Source organism: Dendropsophus ebraccatus, chromosome 10, assembly GCF_027789765.1.
Source record: "Dendropsophus ebraccatus isolate aDenEbr1 chromosome 10, aDenEbr1.pat, whole genome shotgun sequence".
NCBI classification, from domain to species: domain Eukaryota; kingdom Metazoa; phylum Chordata; class Amphibia; order Anura; family Hylidae; genus Dendropsophus; species Dendropsophus ebraccatus.
The window spans coordinates 44,723,203-44,742,608 of record NC_091463.1 but is presented as its reverse complement, the minus strand read 5'-3'; the positions used below and the strand labels follow the sequence as shown (position 1 = coordinate 44,742,608).

The following is a 19,406-nucleotide window of genomic DNA, read 5'->3' as shown; positions in this document are numbered from 1 at the left end:
GGTGGTGACAGATGACCAACAGGCTTTGTCGCCACCAAGGATTCCCTGTCTTTCCAGGGCTTGATCAAGTTTATGTGATAAACTTGGAAAGGCTTCCTTCTACCTGGTTGGTGTACCTTGTAGTTGACCTCACTGATCTTCTCTACAATTTCATAGGGACCCTGCCACTTTGCTAAGAATTTGCTTTCTACCGTGGGAACAAGTATGAGTACCCGGTCACCTGGGCTGAATGTCCTGATTCTGGCAGAACGATTGTAAATTCTGCTTTGGCCCCCTTGCGCCCTCTGGAGGTGTTCCCTTACTAGGGGCATTACAGTGGCTATACGGTCCTGCATTTGTGCTACATGCTCTATAACACTCTTGTATGGGGTGGACTCACTTTCCCATGTCTCTTTCGCTATATCCAACAAACCCCTAGGGTGACGACCATAGACTAATTCGAAGGGAGAGAACCCTGTGGACGCTTGGGGTACTTCCCTAATAGAAAACATCAGGTAAGGTAGTAAGTGATCCCAATCACGACCATCCTTTTCCACCACTTTTTTTAACATATGTTTCAGGGTTTTATTAAACCTCTCCACTAACCCGTCCGTCTGTGGGTGATATACAGAGGTACGTAGGTGTGAGATTTTAAACAGTTTGCATAGCTCTTTCATTACCTTTGACACAAATGGGGTACCTTGGTCAGTCAAGATTTCCTTGGGGATCCCCACCCTGGAAAACATATAAAACAATTCCCGTGCAATTGTTTTAGAGGCAGTGTTTCTTAGGGGTACAGCCTCAGGATAGCGGGTCGCGTAGTCCAACACCACTAGAATGTACTGGTGTCCCCTAGCCGACTTTACAATGGGACCCACCAAGTCCATTGCGATCCGGTCAAAAGGTACCTCTATGATGGGGAGTGGGACCAAAGGACTGCGAAAATGCGACACTGGAGCGCTAAGCTGACATGTGGGGCACGACTCACAGTATTTTTTTATGTCAGCATAAATCGCGGGCCAATAAAACCTCTGGAGGACTCTCTCCTGTGTTTTATCTGTCCCCAAGTGGCCCCCAAGGACATGATTATGGGCCATGTCGAGTACCTGACGCCGGTACGACTTAGGCACCAGAATCTGTTCCACCACCTCATCATTAATCTTAGTGACTCTATAGAAGAGATCATTAGTCATAGAAAAATGTGGACATTTTTTCTCAGCTTCTGGTTCCTGAGGTACCCCATTCATAACAGTGACCTGCTCTCTCGCATTTTTGAGAGTGGGGTCCTGTAATTGTGCAGTACCAAAATTATCCCTAGACACCTCTAAGTCTGGAACATTCTGCGCAGTGGGAGGAGCCTCTTCCTCACCTGCCAGGACCTGCAAAGGAAAAGCATCATTTTCATCCTGTACATTTTTATCATTTACCGTGGGTAATGCAATAGACTTAGGGGTCTCCTCACTCCTTTCAGGGGATTGTTGTTTTCCCCATAGAGCCCAGAACAAAGGAAAATCACGCCCCAATATCACATTATGCATAAGATTTTTAACCACACCCACTTCATATTGTACAGCGCCTAGTTCAGTCCCGACATTAGCCCGTACTATAGGGTAAACCTTTGTATCACCATGTATGCATACCACACTCATATGTCTTGCTGGCACAAAGTCCCCAGTCACCAGGCTGGCATGCACCAGGGTGACAAGGCTTCCTGAGTCCAGCAACGCCTTAACAGGAAAGTCATTTACAGTAATGTTGCAGACTTGTGGTTCAGTCTCTAGTCCAGTGACTGCAACAAAAGACGGCTCCGCAAATAGCGACTGACGCCGGCTAGCGTCACACTCCATGGGCTCAGTGGTAAGAGGGCAATGGGCAGACATATGTCCCGTCTCATGGCATCTCCAGCACTGGATAGGGCCTGGTCTCCTTGGCAGGGAGTCCTTTTTAGGGCCACTTAGCCCCCGGGGACCACCACCAGTCTTTTGCCCCTGAGACGCCTCCTGAGCGCTCTTCCCTCTATCAGCACCCCTCCACACTCCCCCAATAGATGGAAGTCTCTTACCAGCTGACGGCACAGGTCTGGCACTCCGGGGAGGTGACGGTGCTGCAGGAACATCACGGAGGTAGTCCTCGGTCGCCTGGAACCTCTCCACAAGGTTGACAAGTTCGTCGGCACTCTTAGGGTCACCTTGTCCCACCAAGCGTTGCAGATCAGCCGGAAGTGCGCGGAGGTAGCGATCCATCACGACCCTCTCTAGGATCTGGGCAGGAGTAGAGGTGTCTGGTTCCAACCACTTTCTTGCCAGATGGATCAGGTCGTACATCTGGGACCTCGCTGACTTGTCCAGACTGTAGCTCCAGTTACGGACCCTCCGGGCACGGACAGCAGCAGTAACTCCTAGTCGGGCGAGTATCTCTGCTCTTAGCCGAGGATAGTCTTTGACCTCTTGCTCACTGAGGTCATAGTAGGCCTTTTGAGGTTCGCCTGTTAAATAGGGAGCAATGACCTCTGCCCACTCAGTGGAGGGTAACTTTTCTCGCTCAGCCACACGCTCAAAGACAGTTAAGTAGGCCTCAACATCGTCATCAGCAGTCATCTTTTGCAGCGCACGCTGCACAGCTCTTCTCACAGACAAAGTCTCTGGCGCGGCTGCTGCCACCAGCTGGGGATTAGCACCTGCAGACGCCTCTTGCTTTGCTATCAGGTGCTCAATAAGTCTCTGTTGTTGAGCCATCGCTTGTTCGTGGCGCAGATTGGCGTCTGTCAGAGCCTGTTGTTGCTGCCTATTAGCCTGCTGGTGTGCAGCCAATGCCTGCTCATGGCGCAGGTTAGCAGCCTCCTGATCCTGCTTAGCGGCTGCCTGAGCCTGTTGTTGTGCGACCAACGCCTGTTGCTGTTGCAGACTCACTTGCATTAGCTGCTTCATCATTTCCTCCATGTTGCTTGACTGTTTTTGGAGTGAAGCAGCAGCCTTCACCCAGGACATACGCAGCTGTAGCCAAGTTGATGCACACCGTTGCCCCTAGCAACTGTTTTGCCCGCTCCGCAGCACCAATTGTAGGGATCTTCCCGGGGGATGGTGTGTTTGGACACAGTTCACAGCAGACTTGGACTTGTAAAATAACAGCTTGGCGTTTATTTTCAGCATAAACAGTCCGTAACAGAAATATAGCAACACTGTGCTTTAAGAACAAAAACAAAAGGTCTTGCCCGTCTGGGCGCTAACTAACAAAAGCAGGTTACCTCTCTGACACTTCAGTCGGCAGTATTGCGGGGTGTGAACAGGCCCCAGCAGCGGCTGTCTTCCCAGCTCTCACCAAACAGCATGCAGGCTGTTCACTCCTGGCTGAGAGAGAGAGACCTGTACACTGAGCACACCTTTTGCCTTCTCAGGCTGATTGGGATCAGAGCTCACCTGATCCCAAAACCCACACTGGATCGGGGGAAGGGAATGGCCAGTCCCACTACCAAAACCTACCTGCCATTCCATGTAAGTCCAGGCCCGGCAATAATAAATAATAGCTCAGCAGCATAACACTGCTGAGCACAGATGCCTCCTGGACTCACCATCTCACACTATGTATCAACCTGGGTGAGATGTACATCCCCTCGAGCACTTTACCAGTGACATGTCCACAATATATATATATATATATATATATATATATATATATATATATATATATATATATATATATACGTTAGTGCTGTTCTGGGGTCACTTTCACACACTGAGCCCCCACATAACTATGTATTGTGATCTCCCACAAAGCATCCAATGTACTGTATAATGTACCTAAGACCCTCCAACCACAACAGCTGCAGACACTACAACTCCCAGCATTTACTGATAGTCTGCATCCCTCAGGATATGCTTGGAGTTGTAGTACATATGAACTGCCACTGTAGAAAGATATAGTGCTGGACCTTCAGGGCAGATTACAGCCACCAGAAGCCTCTACACAACAATCACTTATTAAAGGTTTGTTCCCTCTGAAACTACAACTCCCAACATACCCTTCATTAAAGCTTCATAAGTGTAGGGTATTCTGAAAATTATAGTTTGGTATATACTTGCCCTATAAGACTACCCCTCTTCCAACACACACCAAATAAAAATTGATAAAAACATCAGACAGCAGCAAGATCTGAGAGGCAGAGAAAAAGGTACAGTAATAACAGTAGGATATGGGCCAGACAGGTAAAAGAGGTTGGTTTTTCTGGGCACAGTGCCACTCTACCATATCTCTTTTTCCATACCCCGGACACCTGCAGCTTGCTCTACCTTTAAGTGGAAGCAGTGGCCGTTTTCAGCTCCCCCATGTGGCGACTGCAGATTCTCCAGTTTGGTTCTGAAGTTTTTCTGCACCTGCCTTATAGGACGACCTCTGACTTTTGGGAAGATTTTCCTGGTAAAGCAAAATGAAAAATTTAATTAGAAAATATATTACCAAAAATGAAAAAAAAAAAATAAAAAAAATAAAAAAATAAATAAATATATATATATATATATATATATATATGTTTAACATTAAAACCTTATTTAAACAATAGGTCATTTTCTGATGTTACATTCCCTTTAAGTAATAGTGCTTATTTAGTGTTTCCAAGTCCTATCACAGTAAAAGTACCCCTTTAGTTACACTGCCCCCAGATAGTTATAATGCCTCAGCACAATGAAAGTGCCGCCTGCACAAAACCTGCCTAACGCCCACCCTATGGTAAAAGTAGCAGCTCATGCCTCTTCTGGCCTGGGGACTGTAAGGTTAGCAGCTTGACATAGATAAGAATGATCATATAAGTGCAATTTACAGACCTACATTTAGGTATCTGGGCCCTGTTAGCCATAGAGGCTGACGGTTTTCTGCTCCTCCATAGTTTCATCCAGTAGTGTAGATACAGTTTAATATCATGGGGTATGCCCTTCATGATGACATTACTGGTGAATATTTAGCAACTGTAGAATTGCCTGCGGTCGACTGGGCAAGTGAAGAATCCTTTTTTGAAGTAGTACAATAAATTGATATCTATAGTTTCCTTTTAGATAAGGTGTCAGACATAAAATATGTTTTTTTTTTAAGAGGGACACATGGGAAAAGGGCACGTTTTATTAAAAAGACAACAAAGGTAGACTAGTCATAATGTTTGTTTAGTTTAGGTGTCTTGTGACTAGTTAATTAGGTCATCGTATCCCTCCCTTCTTACTACATGGAATCTCAGGATTGTGTTTCCCAGAGTCCTCCATTCTCATCCTTGAGATTAGCCGTACACTAAAGCAATTAATCAGGATTATAGATTAGTAGAGTTATGGAGGGAGCCGTGTGGACGTCTAGATCAAATTTGCAGTAAGTTTTATATTGCTTAACCTTGCTTAGTCTATTACAAACTTGTTTCCTATATGTAAAATGTATCTCATCAAACAATAACTGTTTAAAGCAAACCATATGTTCTTGATTTTGTTAGTTAAGATTTGGATGTGGCTCTGCCACCTGCTTTGTTTATATGAGATTGGGTGTGTTCAGTTTCCTGCTTAGCAAATCTGGCTCTTGATGGTGAACACTTTGATTCCGTTTGAAGAAAGTAATGATATTTTTGCAAGGAATTAGTATATCTATATGTTTTGGTAATGTTGTTTATACTATTGTGCTTCTATTTATTATTTATTTGAAACAAATTTATGAAGAGATATTCTGGTTCAAAAAATTTTGACTTGATAGGCGATGACAGCTAGATTAAAGGAGAAGTCCGTCCAAAATTAATTTTTGATATGTTGTTACTTATGAAAAGTTATACAAATTTCTAATGTACATTAATTATGGGAAATGCACATATAGAGCTATTTCCCTTAATTTAGTAGATCAGGAAGTGTTAGAAATATCTCTGAAGAAGTGACGTCACGACCCAGGGTGTAATTCCTATGGAGTGTCCAGCAGGGGGCGCTCTCTATATAGAAGTCTATGGGACTTTATTGTTTCTATGGGTTTCTATGTAATGTAATGTAATGTAATGTAGTGTACAGTGCTTTATTGAATGAATACATCTATGGAATACTTTGGGGAGCAAGTGTCCTTGCTCCCCAAAGTATTGCATAAATGTATTCATTCAATACATTCAATACACAGTAAGCACGCCGATCCGCCGCATTTCCGCCGATCCGCCACACGCTGATCCGCCGCATTCCCGCCGATCCGGACCATATACATTGAACTACAGCTCCCATCATCTGCTTCTAGTATGAACAGGTGATGGGAGCTGTAGTTGGGTAATGGATATGACATGCCGCCGGGCGCAGGGGGGAGCCGCTCAGTACACAGCAGCGCTCCCCCCTCCTCCTTCCGTGATAACTTCCGCCTATACCAATGCTGAGTCCCTGCCTGGCCGCCGCTCTCCGCTCTCCCCCCCCATACATACCGGCTCCCGATGCATCCTGGTGTCCGCGCTGATGCCGGGAGCCGGTATATGTGAGCGGAGAGCGGCGGCCAGGCAGGGAGTCAGCATTGGTATAGGCGGAAGTTATCACGGAAGGAGGAGGAGGAGGGGGGAGCGCTGCTGTGTACTGAGCGGCTCCCCCCTGCGCCCGGCGGCATGTCATATCCATTACCCAACTACAGCTCCCATCACCTGTTCATACTAGAAGCAGATGATGGGAGCTGTAGTTCAATGTATATGGTCCGGATCGGCGGGAATGCGGCGGATCAGCGTGTGGCGGATCGGCGGAAATGCGGCGGATCGGCGGGCTTACTGTGTATTGAATGTATTGAATGAATACATTTATGCAATACTTTGGGGAGCAAGGACACTTGCTCCCCAAAGTATTCCATAGATGTATTCATTCAATAAAGCACTGTACACTACATTACATTACATTACATTACATAGAAACCCATAGAAACAATAAAGTCCCATAGACTTCTATATAGAGAGCGCCCCCTGCTGGACACTCCATAGGAATTACACCCTGGGTCGTGACGTCACTTCTTCAGAGATATTTCTAACACTTCCTGATCTACTAAATTAAGGGAAATAGCTCTATATGTGCATTTCCCATAATTAATGTACATTAGAAATTTGTATAACTTTTCATAAGTAACAACATATCAAAAATTAATTTTGGCCGGACTTCTCCTTTAATGAAGTTAAATTTTACAACCGTATTTTGCTTTTATTTTACTATGTGTGAACATAGCCTAACACATAAATTCTTAGATTGTCTTAGCATAATTGTTTATTTCAATAAACCCTCTATCTACGAGAAAAGAATGGATTTTTTTTAACATATAACAGTAACTGTTTAACTTCACTTGTATTTTTATACTACTTTTTTTTTAAATTATCCTATATTCTAGAAAATGTGATAATCTGGCCATAACAGATGTTGCTGGCACAAAAGCCATGTTGCTGGTGGTAAAATTTGTGGTTTGGTATTGCACACATAGCATTATCTCTTTAAAGTACAGAACATTAAGTGTGCAATCCCTTGTTTTCCAGGGTTGTATTTAGAAGCCAGACATCTGGTATCTGTGCTGCAGACAGCTTAAGCAAATGATATCACTGCTCATTTTGCTTGCTACATCAGATGCAGTAAGGTGGGTCAGGCTGGGTATTTGACAGTAAAGCTGAATGTGATGCAATTAGAGATGAGCGAACCGGGTTCGGGTTTGAGTCGATCCGAACCCGAACATTCGGCAATTGATTAGCAGGGGCTGCTGAACTTGAATAAAGCTCTAAGGTTGTCTGGAAAACATGGATACAGCCAATGACTATATCCATGATTTCCACATAGCCTTAGGGCTTTATCCAAGTTCAGCAGCCACCGCTAATCAAATGCCGAAAGTTCGGGTTCGGATCGACTCGAGCATGCTCGAGGTTCGCTCATCTCTAGATGCAATCCTAGGCAGTAGAATGCTGTGCCTTCTTAAAGAGAAATAAGGAGCCAGGCTGAACTTGGGTAAAAACATTTGTTTTGTTCTGACAAAAAGTTTCGAGAGAAATATCTTCTTCATTCACGTACTGGTGCAAAAATACAGCAATATATGCATCATGATATTCTACTTATTAAAACAGAATAATATTGTAAATAATGCATATAAAATAATAAAGAGCTCGTCAGAATAAATGAAAAAATATATGCATAATCTTAGTCCCTATACCTTATACATTCCAACATACATGTTCCTACTACAGATGCCCAGTGCAGTAGGAATGTATATATACGCAGGGCCAGCCTTAGGGTAAATGGCGCCCAACCTTTTTTTGGTGCCCCCTCTTAAGGTAACATAAAGCTCCTTCAGCCTCCCATGCCTCCAGACAACAGCCATCACGCGACCCCCCCCTCGCCATACACACAACTACCCCCCCAGCCATTCACACAACTACCACCTCCAGCCCCCCAAACTACAGCTCCCCAAACAACTACCATCTCCAGCTCTCCACCCAACTACCACCCCCAGCCCCCCACACAGCTACCCCCCCCCCAACTACCCCCCCCCCCCCCCCCCGCAAACAACTATCACCCCGCCGAGAGTTCTCTTACCTGAGCGCCAGCATGGCATGACTTCACCCAGACCGCACGTCCCCTTTATGATTGGTTGGACATGCGGTCCAGGTGACATCATGTTCCGGCGCTGCGGAGGGGAGGAGAGGACCTGAGCGTTTCGGCAGAGAGCTTCACTGCACATCAAACTACAAATAGAAGTTAGATGTGCTGTAATTCTGCCAGAGCCCGTGAGGAAAGCGTGGGGCGCTCAAGCAGTCACACAGCACATCAAACTTCTATTTGTAGTTAGATGTGCAGTGCAGCTCTCTGCCTGCAGGAGCGCCTCCAGCTGGCCGGGAGTGAGGCGCCCAGGTCGCATACACCAAAGGCCGGCTGCAGGACGGAGGTATCGGCTGCAGGAACGGGCTGAGTGCAGCCCGGCGGTCAGCTGTTTAACAGCGTTCGCACATGTTGTTGTTCTAAGACTATTGTTGGACCTACATGTTGTTGTTCTGGCTATTTTAAGAGACAAGTGAAGCAGATAGGAAAGAGACATGGAAAGACCCAGAAGTCAAAAATAAGTGCAAAGCCGTGATAAGCCAGCGATCAAGGTCAGCAGCTAGATTAGGAGGCAAACTAAGGATTCAGAACTGCAACTGGGCCCACAAAAGGGTGATCCAAGGAAATAAACCCTCTAATGGGTTTTCAAGTTTATACTGAGCCAAATTTTGATAAAGACACACACTACACACACTTAATTCACAGTTAAAGTCCACATATGATGATCAGGACATACACTCAACAGCTCCATGTCTCGGAAGGCACACTTCAGAGATGTAGATTCACAGGAAGTGAGGAACAAGGAAAAGAAGGCTTTAGCCTCCCCAGAAAACCCCTTTAAGCCTTTATGTCCAAAGGTAAATTTTGTGTTGAGAACTGATGTTTCATCGGGATGTACATGTCAGGGGAAGCAGTTGAATCAATATAATGCATGCAACCAGACCTGGCCAGGCTGCTTATCACAATGGGAAACCAGACTAAGGACTGTTTACACAAACTATTTGATGGTGCCCCAGAGCGTGACATCACTACCACATCATAACACATTTGGGGGTGCATTTTTTTTGTTATTAAGGGTACAAACCCACTTGACGTATTTGCTGCGTGAATCAGTCTTAAAAATAAGCAGGCAAAACGCAGGTTGGCTTTATACAATTGTTCTGTGTTAAAATACGCAATTGCGTATTTTTGAAGTATGAAGCTACATGCATTTTTCACACAGGTTGTTAACAACTGATGCTTTGCTAACAACAAGCTTCATGCTTCAAAAATACGCAATTGCGTATTTTAACGCAGAACAATCGTATAAAGCCAACCTGCGTTTTGCCTGCTTATTTTTAAGACTGATTCACGCAGCAAATACGTCAAGTGGGTTTGTACCCTTAGCAGGTCTAGGAGCTGTATTAAAACCTCCCTCTATGGAAAACTAAATTTTTTATTGTCATTTTCATGTCACTCATTACAGTTAATGAGAAAAAAAACCACTGAACACTATAATCCGTATTTAACTACTGTCTGCGAGTTCATTTTAAATCCAATAAGTTCTATGTAAACACTACAAAAAACAACAGAAAATTACTGTTTTGGTAGTATTCAGTAAATGTATTTTTATACAATACTGTACCTAAAGCTCCTATAGTCCAGACATCTACATTCATAGAAGGAAAGTAAATTAAAACCTGTAAGTCAAGGTTAGGAGAGGCTGCCGGCACAGAATAAGGCTTCATATACGCAGCTCTCCTCCAGTAGGAGTTGACGTTACTTTATACAGCATTCACACAGACCCTTTATATGGAGGGTCATTTGTATTTGGCACAAGTACTCAGAGGTGCAATAATCTGGAGCCTGAACTTTGCTGAGCTTGGAGCAAGAACTTCTAAAACTCCATTTAGATTGTGATAACATTCTTCTTTATAAACTGTATTTTAATCACATATTCTCTCTCTTTTGGCAGACATTGGACAATGTTCCACCTGTTTTCTCACTGTTGGCGCTGGGTTCAGATAAAACAAGAACCAGTCAGGTAGGAGCGTGCTGTAATTAGAGATGAGCGAACTGTTTGAGTTCACACTCACCGGATCTCTCAGCATTTAAATTCAGTGGGTCTGTTTGGAACAAAGCAGTTAACAAATGTCCCATGTTCCTCTGCATCCACAGGATCATTCTGCATTCTGTTAATACCACCACTCATAAACAATTCCCACCAGACGTTATCTAAGTTTTTTTTTTACTTAGAGATTTTTGTACCCCTAGCTTTATAATTGCTTCAACAGTGGATATACAGTATATATGTGTGTCAAACCTAGCAGAGATAGTAAAGGTAGAGTCACAAGCAACATGCTCCTAGCGGATCTCACGCTGTGCATATCTCAGCAAATCCACTGTGATGCTCTTTACCATTACAGTCTTTAGCCCTGCATTCTCACAGCAGATTTTAATTCCACTGTGAGAATGTAGTGGCAACTTTCTTCAACTATTTCTATGCCAGGATGGTAAAAATAATATATAGAAAAGAAACAGAAGATTTGTAAGAGTTGAAACGTCACTACATTGTTTTATGGAGGAAGAAAGATACAAGTTTTTTTCTACATTGGATGCTGTCATCCGTTGCTTTTCTATTGGACTTTTACGGATCCATGGCCTGGGTGAATTCTATGTCCAGAGGGAAGCCAGTATTGGCCCCCAACGGCTTTTGAGTGTCAAGACCTGACTCCCAGAGCTGTGCTGGGATGCTAAGTGTCCCTCTAGTGCCCTGTGTCCCTCAGTGTAGCCATGCCAGCATCCTCTCAAGCAGCCACAGCCCGCACATCTCTGGGAGTCGGATCGTGACATTGGGGGGGGGGGGGGGGGGGGCAATACAATACTTTTTCGCCGGACTTCTCCTTTAACACATGCAACTCTTTTGACATTCAACAACTACTACTTGCCACAACTTTAGCACTCAAAGAATGTAATTATGTATAAATCACTGTATCAGACATTTATATAAAAGGGTTGATGGGTTGATTTGACATCTTAATAAATGCTCAGTGTGAAAATAGACAGCTGTAACAGAAATCATATAGTCGACCTCCAGTGGGTTTCAATCTCAAAGCTCTTCTTGAGGTACACATCTCCACTGTTACAAGAAAGGATGCTTCTTGGATATATAAGCCCTCTATGGGAGAACAATGATTGAATGTTGTGATCTGGGGCTAGGGCCCGGCTTACACTGCTTCAGCCGACTAGATTGCAGAAAACTCAATATATTGCTTTGGACTGCAGCTGTAGCCTGATTAAATCAATTTGTAGTGCTTCAAAATTTGCACTGTAGCCCAATAAATACAGATAAATGGATTAAACGCTCGTTTAGCGAACGACAAGCACTGATTTTCTTTCTTTTAAACAAAAGATGTTTAGACGAAAAGATAAATGGCTACAAAAGACATTAATATGTAATAAGTAATTTAATACTGATCCCTGCTATGACAATTGTTTACACCCAAAGACTTTTATTGCATTTTTACAGTACACAACAGATGACTGTATGAGTATATTAAGTGTAAACGCTAGTGACTTACAGTCATTGTACATAATTCTCAAAGAACAACGTAGTTCCAACATATTTCAAATGAAGAACTCAACAATAAACTGAGACAGAGTTATAAGTCCATCCTTGGTATAAAGAATTATATTGAATTCTGAAGGAAAGAAGAAAAAAAATGTATCTGGAGGAGGGCAGTCTGGCAAAACCAGGTGAGATCTGGAGGATCAAGTTTTGGAAGGGAAATTTTTAAAGCACCCAATGTGCCCTTGAGATGCTTGGTAAGACACCACTCAGTAAGGGTGAACAGCAATAGGGTATATATTAGTTCAGAAGGACTAAAAAAATGTTTGAGAAACTCCTTCCATTTTTGGAAAAACCCCTTTGCATAACTTTGGCTCTATCAAGGAAAAATAATTGTTTAAGACAGTAAGACAGGAGGATTTGGGGAGGGGGGGGGGGAGGCTGCTGTTAGCTTCTCATGTAATATGTGGTAAGTGTTGATACTGGTACCAGTTGTCTGCATTTGCGGGTACTCCTATATGAAACAATGCTTACTAAGGGAGTATCTATACAAGCTAACTTTTCGGGCTAAATCCATAACCTGAGTCCAGAAGGTATTAAGGGGAATTGGGGGAAATAAGGGGGTATTGCACTTGGGACAATTACTATATGTAGTCTATTTAGACAATTTGTCATAAAACCACACGAAAAGGCATGAATGGTATCATGAATAAGTTTAAAGGGGTTATCCAGCGCTACAAAAACATGGCCACTTTTCCCCTAGGTTTTGAAACTCAGTTCCATTGAAGTAAATGGAGCTTAATTGCAAACCGCACCTGAACTGGAGACAGCAGTAGGGGGAAAAGTGGCCATGTTTTTGTAGCGCTGGATAACCCCTTTAAGTTGCCTCAGTCTTTGCATAGGGGGACATTAAGTCCAAGGTTTTCTGCGCAGGGCGTAAAAATGTCCCGACAGTACGGTGACAGCTACATAAAATCCTGTGCGCACCAGTGTGTGCGTCAGTGAATTCTGAGGTGGCGTAGGTTTCCTTATCATTTTTCGGTGAGAAAAATGATAAATGAAGCGGACCCAGAGTCCACACCTCCTCCTAACTCCCTTGTGAAACTGGCGTAAATTGGCCACATGCGAATATTTATTCGCAAACCGGCCATCTGCAAATAAATTTATTCGCATCTGGCCATTTAACGCAAAAAAATACAACTTTTTCCTTTGATAAATTTTCCCCATAGACTTTGGAATCATTTAACCATTTGACCCAGTTCTCTCCAATCTGGCATGATGTCTAAGATAGGCATACAATGCTGTGATAGAATGACCAGAGCATGTAGTAATGATGGTGTCAAACATGATAGTGGGAGCTTCTCTCCTCATATTGTTAAGAAGAGTTGAACAATAAGAATGTATTTGGGTTTATTGCAGGAAATGAAATGCCATCTGTTGTCTGTAGTGTGCAGCAAGTCCCCCATCTTCCTTATTGCCTTTTATTTCCAAACACTGAAACGTTTACTGGACTATCCAGGTGGGAAACCCGGGTTACCTCAGAGAGGGAGGTACTTTGAACAAAGGAAAGGAAGTTTAGAACTCTTTCTCAGTATCTTCTAAGTATAATATCACAAAGCAAATCACAGCTTTTGACATCAGACAGCAAGGTGGGCAGGGGACCATTGCCAAGGATCGTCAGATGCCAAGGGTGGGCTAGAGACTTCTTAATGCAAGGTTAGAATGAAATGAGGTCTCATGTTTCTAATCTAAAATGTGATGGGAAAGGCAGGTTATATTATATCCACAGACATCAGGAAAATGCACCCCACATGCACTTGCTAATGCTATGCAAGGTATGTATGATGAATTTAGTAAAGGTAGAATTTAAAGTAGTAATATACGAATGTTTAAGAAGAAGTTGTATTCTCTGGAGGGGGCATAAAATTAAGTAAAAGTTTACATTTTTTTTGGACGGCAATGTGTGTATGTGAGTTATTAAGGGAGTACAGTGATTGATATGTTTTTTTATATTTTTCTTCCTAGATAAGTAATATATGAGTGTTGATGTGAGACTCCTACAGCTTGTAAGTCAGTGGATTGCAGGGGCGTTGCTTTGTGCAACAATAGAAGCTCTGATTTGGTTACATTTATCTTGTATCCAGCATATTCCCCAAAGTGTTCCAGGGTATCCAGTATGGATGGAAGAGCTGTAATATTGTTTTTAACAATTAAAATAATATCATCTGCAAACAAAGTGGTACATACTTCTTAGTCACCTACATGTATAACCTGGATAACATCAGGAGAGTTTAAAGCTGACAGCTCATTGTGGAGGGGTCTCCGCTGAACACTATCTAGGACAGCAACTTCTAACGTTGGTGACAGCAGCCTTGCCTTTAATAAATCCCATTGTATTTGGGAGAATTACTATATAGAACGTCTATTTGCCATGATTGTTGAAAGAATTTATGAATCTACATTGATTTAAGAAATGGGTCAGTACAAACCTGGTAAAAGGGCCTCTTTCCCAGGTTTTAAAATTAACTTAACATAGGATGTATTGGCAGAAGGAGGGAGGTCACCATTTCAGGGCTGATGGAATTGCTCGGCATTAAAGGTGGAATTTTATGCCTTTTTCAAACAACTCTGTGCAAACAGGACTAAAAGCCATACACAACCGTATGACATTGGCAGAATAGACCTCAAAAAGGACCACTTTCAATCCCTGGATCAGGAGCAGGGTAGTATGAGCCTTAAAGGTACAGAGAATTCCTCCTTTTCGTTGAGGTTGAGGTATCTCAAAATGATTTGCCTTGGACAGACAGGGTGCAATGTTTTGCTCTCATGGTTTTGGGGAGGGGGAACTATTCTATGCTTCCTTTTAACTCTATAGGAGTGTGTAATCCCTAGTGCTTCAGGGAATTTTGTTTCAGACAATTGCTCGGTCCGACTATATGTAAGGTATTGTATCACAATTGTTTTTCTAAATCATCGATACGATCATGCAGGATTATATTAGTCTTCATAAGGGTTTGAGTTTGCATTTGATTGTGAGAATCAGAAGTGGTATCCTCTATATGAGAAATCCTTTGTTCTATTTCCCCTATGTGTGAGACCAGGGCCGCTTTAACCAGAGGGCACATGGTGCACGTGCACCGGGCCCACTGGTTAAAGGCCCCCCCCCGAGCAGGCCGGCCTTTGCTATGTGCGACCAGTGCGGACGCACAGGGCTGCGGCCACCAGCCTGTCAGGCGCACCCTGCAGCCCCCCCATCTGCGCTTCAGCAGCGGTACTGACAGAGAGAGAGCGCTATTGGCTCCCTCCCTGTCAGTCACTCTTGTGGCCGCACTTCCTGCGGTCACAAGAGGCAGCACTCTCCCTCTGGCGCCCGACGTCACTGGAACGTCGGAGCGAGGGTAAGGGGAGTGCAGCCTCTTGTGACCGCTGCAGTGTGGACCCAGGTAAGTATAATTGTTTTTTTTTTAATGTTATATGGGAGGAGGAGCGCACGGGGGAGGGGGAGCACAGCAAGGGGGGCTATATACTACTGGGAGAGCTATATACTATTGGGGAGAGCACAGGGGGTCTATATACTATGGGGGGAGTACACGGGGGGCTATATACTATTGGGGAGAGCACACAGGGGGTCTATATACTATTGGGGGGAGCACAGGGGGTCTATATACTATTGGGGGAGAGCACAGGGAGGCTATATACTATTGGGAGGAGAGCACAGGGAGGCTATATACTATTGGGGGAGAGTACAGGGGGCTATATACTATTGGGGGAGAGCACAGGGGGTATATATACTATTGAGGAGAGCACAGGGGGTCTATATACTATTGGGGGAGAGCACAGTAAGGGGGCTATATACTATTGGGGAGATCACAGGGGGTCTATATATACTATTGGGGAGATCACAGGGGGTCTATATACTATTGGGGAGAGCACAAGGGGTCTATATACTATTGAGGGAGAGCACAGGGGGCTATATACTATTGGGGAGACCACAGCAAGGGGTCTATATACTATTGGGGAGAAAACAGGGGGTCTATATACTATTGGGGGAGATCACAGGGGGTCTATATACTATTGGGGAGATCACAGTGGGTCTATATACTATTGGGGAGAGCACAGGGGGCTATATACTATTGGGGGAGACCACAGCAAGGGGGCTATATACTATGGGGAGAGCACAGGGGATCTATACACTATTGGGGGAGAGCACAGGCCGGCTATATACTATTGGGGGAGTGCACAGCAAGGGGGCTATATACCATTGGGGAGATCACAGGGGGTCTATATACTATTGGGGGAGAGCACAGAGGGGCTATATACTATTGGGGGAGAGCACAGGGGGGCTATATACTATTGGGGGAGTGCACAGCAAGGGGGCTAAATATTATTAGGGGAGCGCACAGGGGGGCTATATACTACTGGGGATGGCACACAGAGGGGCTATATACTACTGGGGAGAGCGCACAGGGGGGCTATATACTTCTAGGGGAGCACACGGGGGTCTATATACTAATAGGGGAGCGCACAGGAGGGCTGTATATGACTGGAGGACCACACGAGGGTCTATATACTACAGGGACATCTTAAAACTATGTAGGCACAGAGGGGTGTAACTATATAGGGGTACAGAGGGGTGTAACTACTATATAGGGGTACAAGGGACCTAACTACTGTATGTGTTGGAGCCTAAAATATTTGTCTGGCAGATTCTGGAGAGAGGATTCACAGCCAGGAGAAGACTTCAAGGTGACCCAGGCTGGATGGAGAGAAAAAGAATAGGTGACAGACTCTGATCAGAGAAGACGCCCCTGGTGAGTCACTGGATGTAACTGAACTCTGTTATACTGTAGGGTCTGTAGTGAAGGGGTCATGATGTGGCGGTATTATGTTATGGTATCATTGGTGATATCTTTGTTTTGTTCAGTGCAGTTTTCATGTAATATGTAATCACTCTATGGTGGAAATAGTGTTATTAAGGTAACTACTGTATGTATTGGGGCTCTTAATACAGTGTGGGGCAAATTCAGTACATTATACCATGTGCAGAAAGGAAAGAGGTGGGGGGGGGGCACTCTTGAGGGCTGTGCACCAGGCCCACCAATGTATTAAAACAGCCCTGTGTGAGACATGTGAAGTGACTTCAGCCTGCAACTGTTGTAGGGAGGAACAGGATACCTCGGAGTGCTGATTGGAGTGCACATGTGCAAAGGTCCTACACCAACGTGGAAGTCCGGAGCAACGCTAGCATATCTCGATGTGTACCATGTTTTAAGTATCCTGGAGGTTTAAAAAAGAGAGCCCAGCGCTCTTGAAACGCGTTACCTGTGGATATACACCAATAAAATATTCGTTCTATACTTATGGTCTGCGCGGGGACATATCTCCCTTTTTCATTTGGATTCTACGTACCCTCCAAACACAGACACCTGCTGTCTTATTGAGACTCGCCAGATATAATATAGATATTATAGAACCAAGAGGTTTAAAAGCTTGACCTCAGTTGCTTTACAAGGTAGAGGGTGATGTATTTTTGAACACGAACCCACTTGAGTGTGTTATGGGTTTGGAGGAGGAATCATTTTCTGCTCCACCTTCACCTCTTTTTCCATCTAATAGAGAATCAGGATATGTTTATACAGTGAATTATGCACAACTTCTATGTGCCTTTCTACAACCAGATGCATTTATGCATGTATTTTTATGCATTATTCAGTATGTTAAGTAGCTTTTTAAATTAATGTATTCATTTTTGATAGAATGCATGTAGATTTCTTTGGGACTTCATTTTATAATTAAAGGAGTATTCCTGTTATTCATTTTTTTATTTTTTAACCTGTGCTGGGGTTGTACAAATGAAAAATAAATGATACCACAGCTCCTATTCCAATGACTTCTGTACTAAGACGTCTGTACTAAGATGTCTCCACAGTACCTGACCCTTGGCCAAATATATATATATATATATATATATATATATATATATATATATATACAGACATATATACACTGGAGGATCCCCTTAAAAGTGGAAATGATAGAATAGGTCCACACACAAGGTGTGAAAAGTGTGTGTATATATATATATATATATATATATATATATATATATATATATATATATATAAAACCAATTAGAGCAATTATGAAAGCTAGGGGTACAAAAATCTGAATCATAAGAGAATTAAAGTGTCACTGTCATCATTATAACAAGCAAAAGCTAAACCAACAGTAAATATGAAACAAAGCAAGTTAGCAATTTACATTCATTCCTGTGTTTAGACTTTTTTTTTCCTTTAAAGAGTCTTTACACAGGAGGTCCAGTGTTTCCTTGCTCATCTGTATGCTCATGGAGAAGACAGTCATGTGATTGATGAATGCAGTGAGCCGTGACACTCTGTACTGGTCAGACTTTGTGTGTTTAGTCTCTTTTTTTAAACCAGCACAATAGTAAAAATCTGCCTTCAGGGGATTGGACCTTGATTTCTGGTAAGTATAGCTTTCTTTTACAGCTTGATACCAACAAAATAATGAATGTAAATTGCAAACTTGCTTTATTTCACATCTGCTGTTGATTTACGTTTTGAAAGTTATAAGGGCAGTTGCACTTTAAAGTAGGTGCTCCAGGACATCTACATTAAGGCCTATATAATCACGGATGACTATGCTTTTCTTTACAATAAACAATAGTATCCCAGTGTGCCCTGGCCAATGTATGCCACTGGGACAAGTGTTGTAAATGGCATGTGCCAAATAATAATATTTCCTTTATTTATATAGTGCCAGCATATTCCACAGTGGTGTTTAGATATTAGATTAGATTAGCGTTGTTCACAATCTATATGTTTTTTTGAAGTGTGGGAGAAAACTCTTGTAAACTCAGGGAAAAGAATACAAACCCAGGATCCTATTACCTTTTACTTTTTCCTTGACAGTTTTGAAGTTGTCTAGAAAAAGGTGCTCGGCTAAGAAGCATTCTAAAATGTGCGTTATTGAGTTATTATTGGCAAATGCCATTTTTTGGTGTAAAGTATTCATAAATAAGTCCCAATGTATTTTATAACTTGTATGTTTCTTTCATGCAGAAGTGTGACTGTTCTCTTCTTGGGACTGGAAAATGCTGGCAAAAGTTCAATAATCAAAGTTATAAAAAGAGGTAATTGGATGGTTAATGAAATAAATATGTCATTGTTCACGCAAGTACACTATATCTAGCACAGCACATCGAAGACCCACTTTTGCCACTACTGGCATCACTTGAATGCCAGACACTTGGTCCCAGACACTCAGCAAGCTGTCATTTTGCAAAACTGCCCATGAGAACAGAAATGTCAAAATGCCTGAAA

The 19,406-nt window shown here is 43.1% G+C and overlaps 1 protein-coding gene across 1 annotated transcript in view; it reads left to right on the top strand.

Annotated features, from left to right (window-relative positions):
* Window positions 1-19,406, top strand: part of ARL13A (ARF like GTPase 13A) — an 87,832-nt gene that overhangs the window by 56,172 nt on the left and 12,254 nt on the right. The window contains exons 2-3 of the mRNA XM_069986480.1: window positions 10,471-10,539; window positions 19,146-19,216. Of these exons, the coding sequence (XP_069842581.1) occupies window positions 10,481-10,539; window positions 19,146-19,216 (130 nt within the window). The 5' untranslated portion in view covers window positions 10,471-10,480. The remainder of the gene's footprint in view (window positions 1-10,470; window positions 10,540-19,145; window positions 19,217-19,406) is intronic.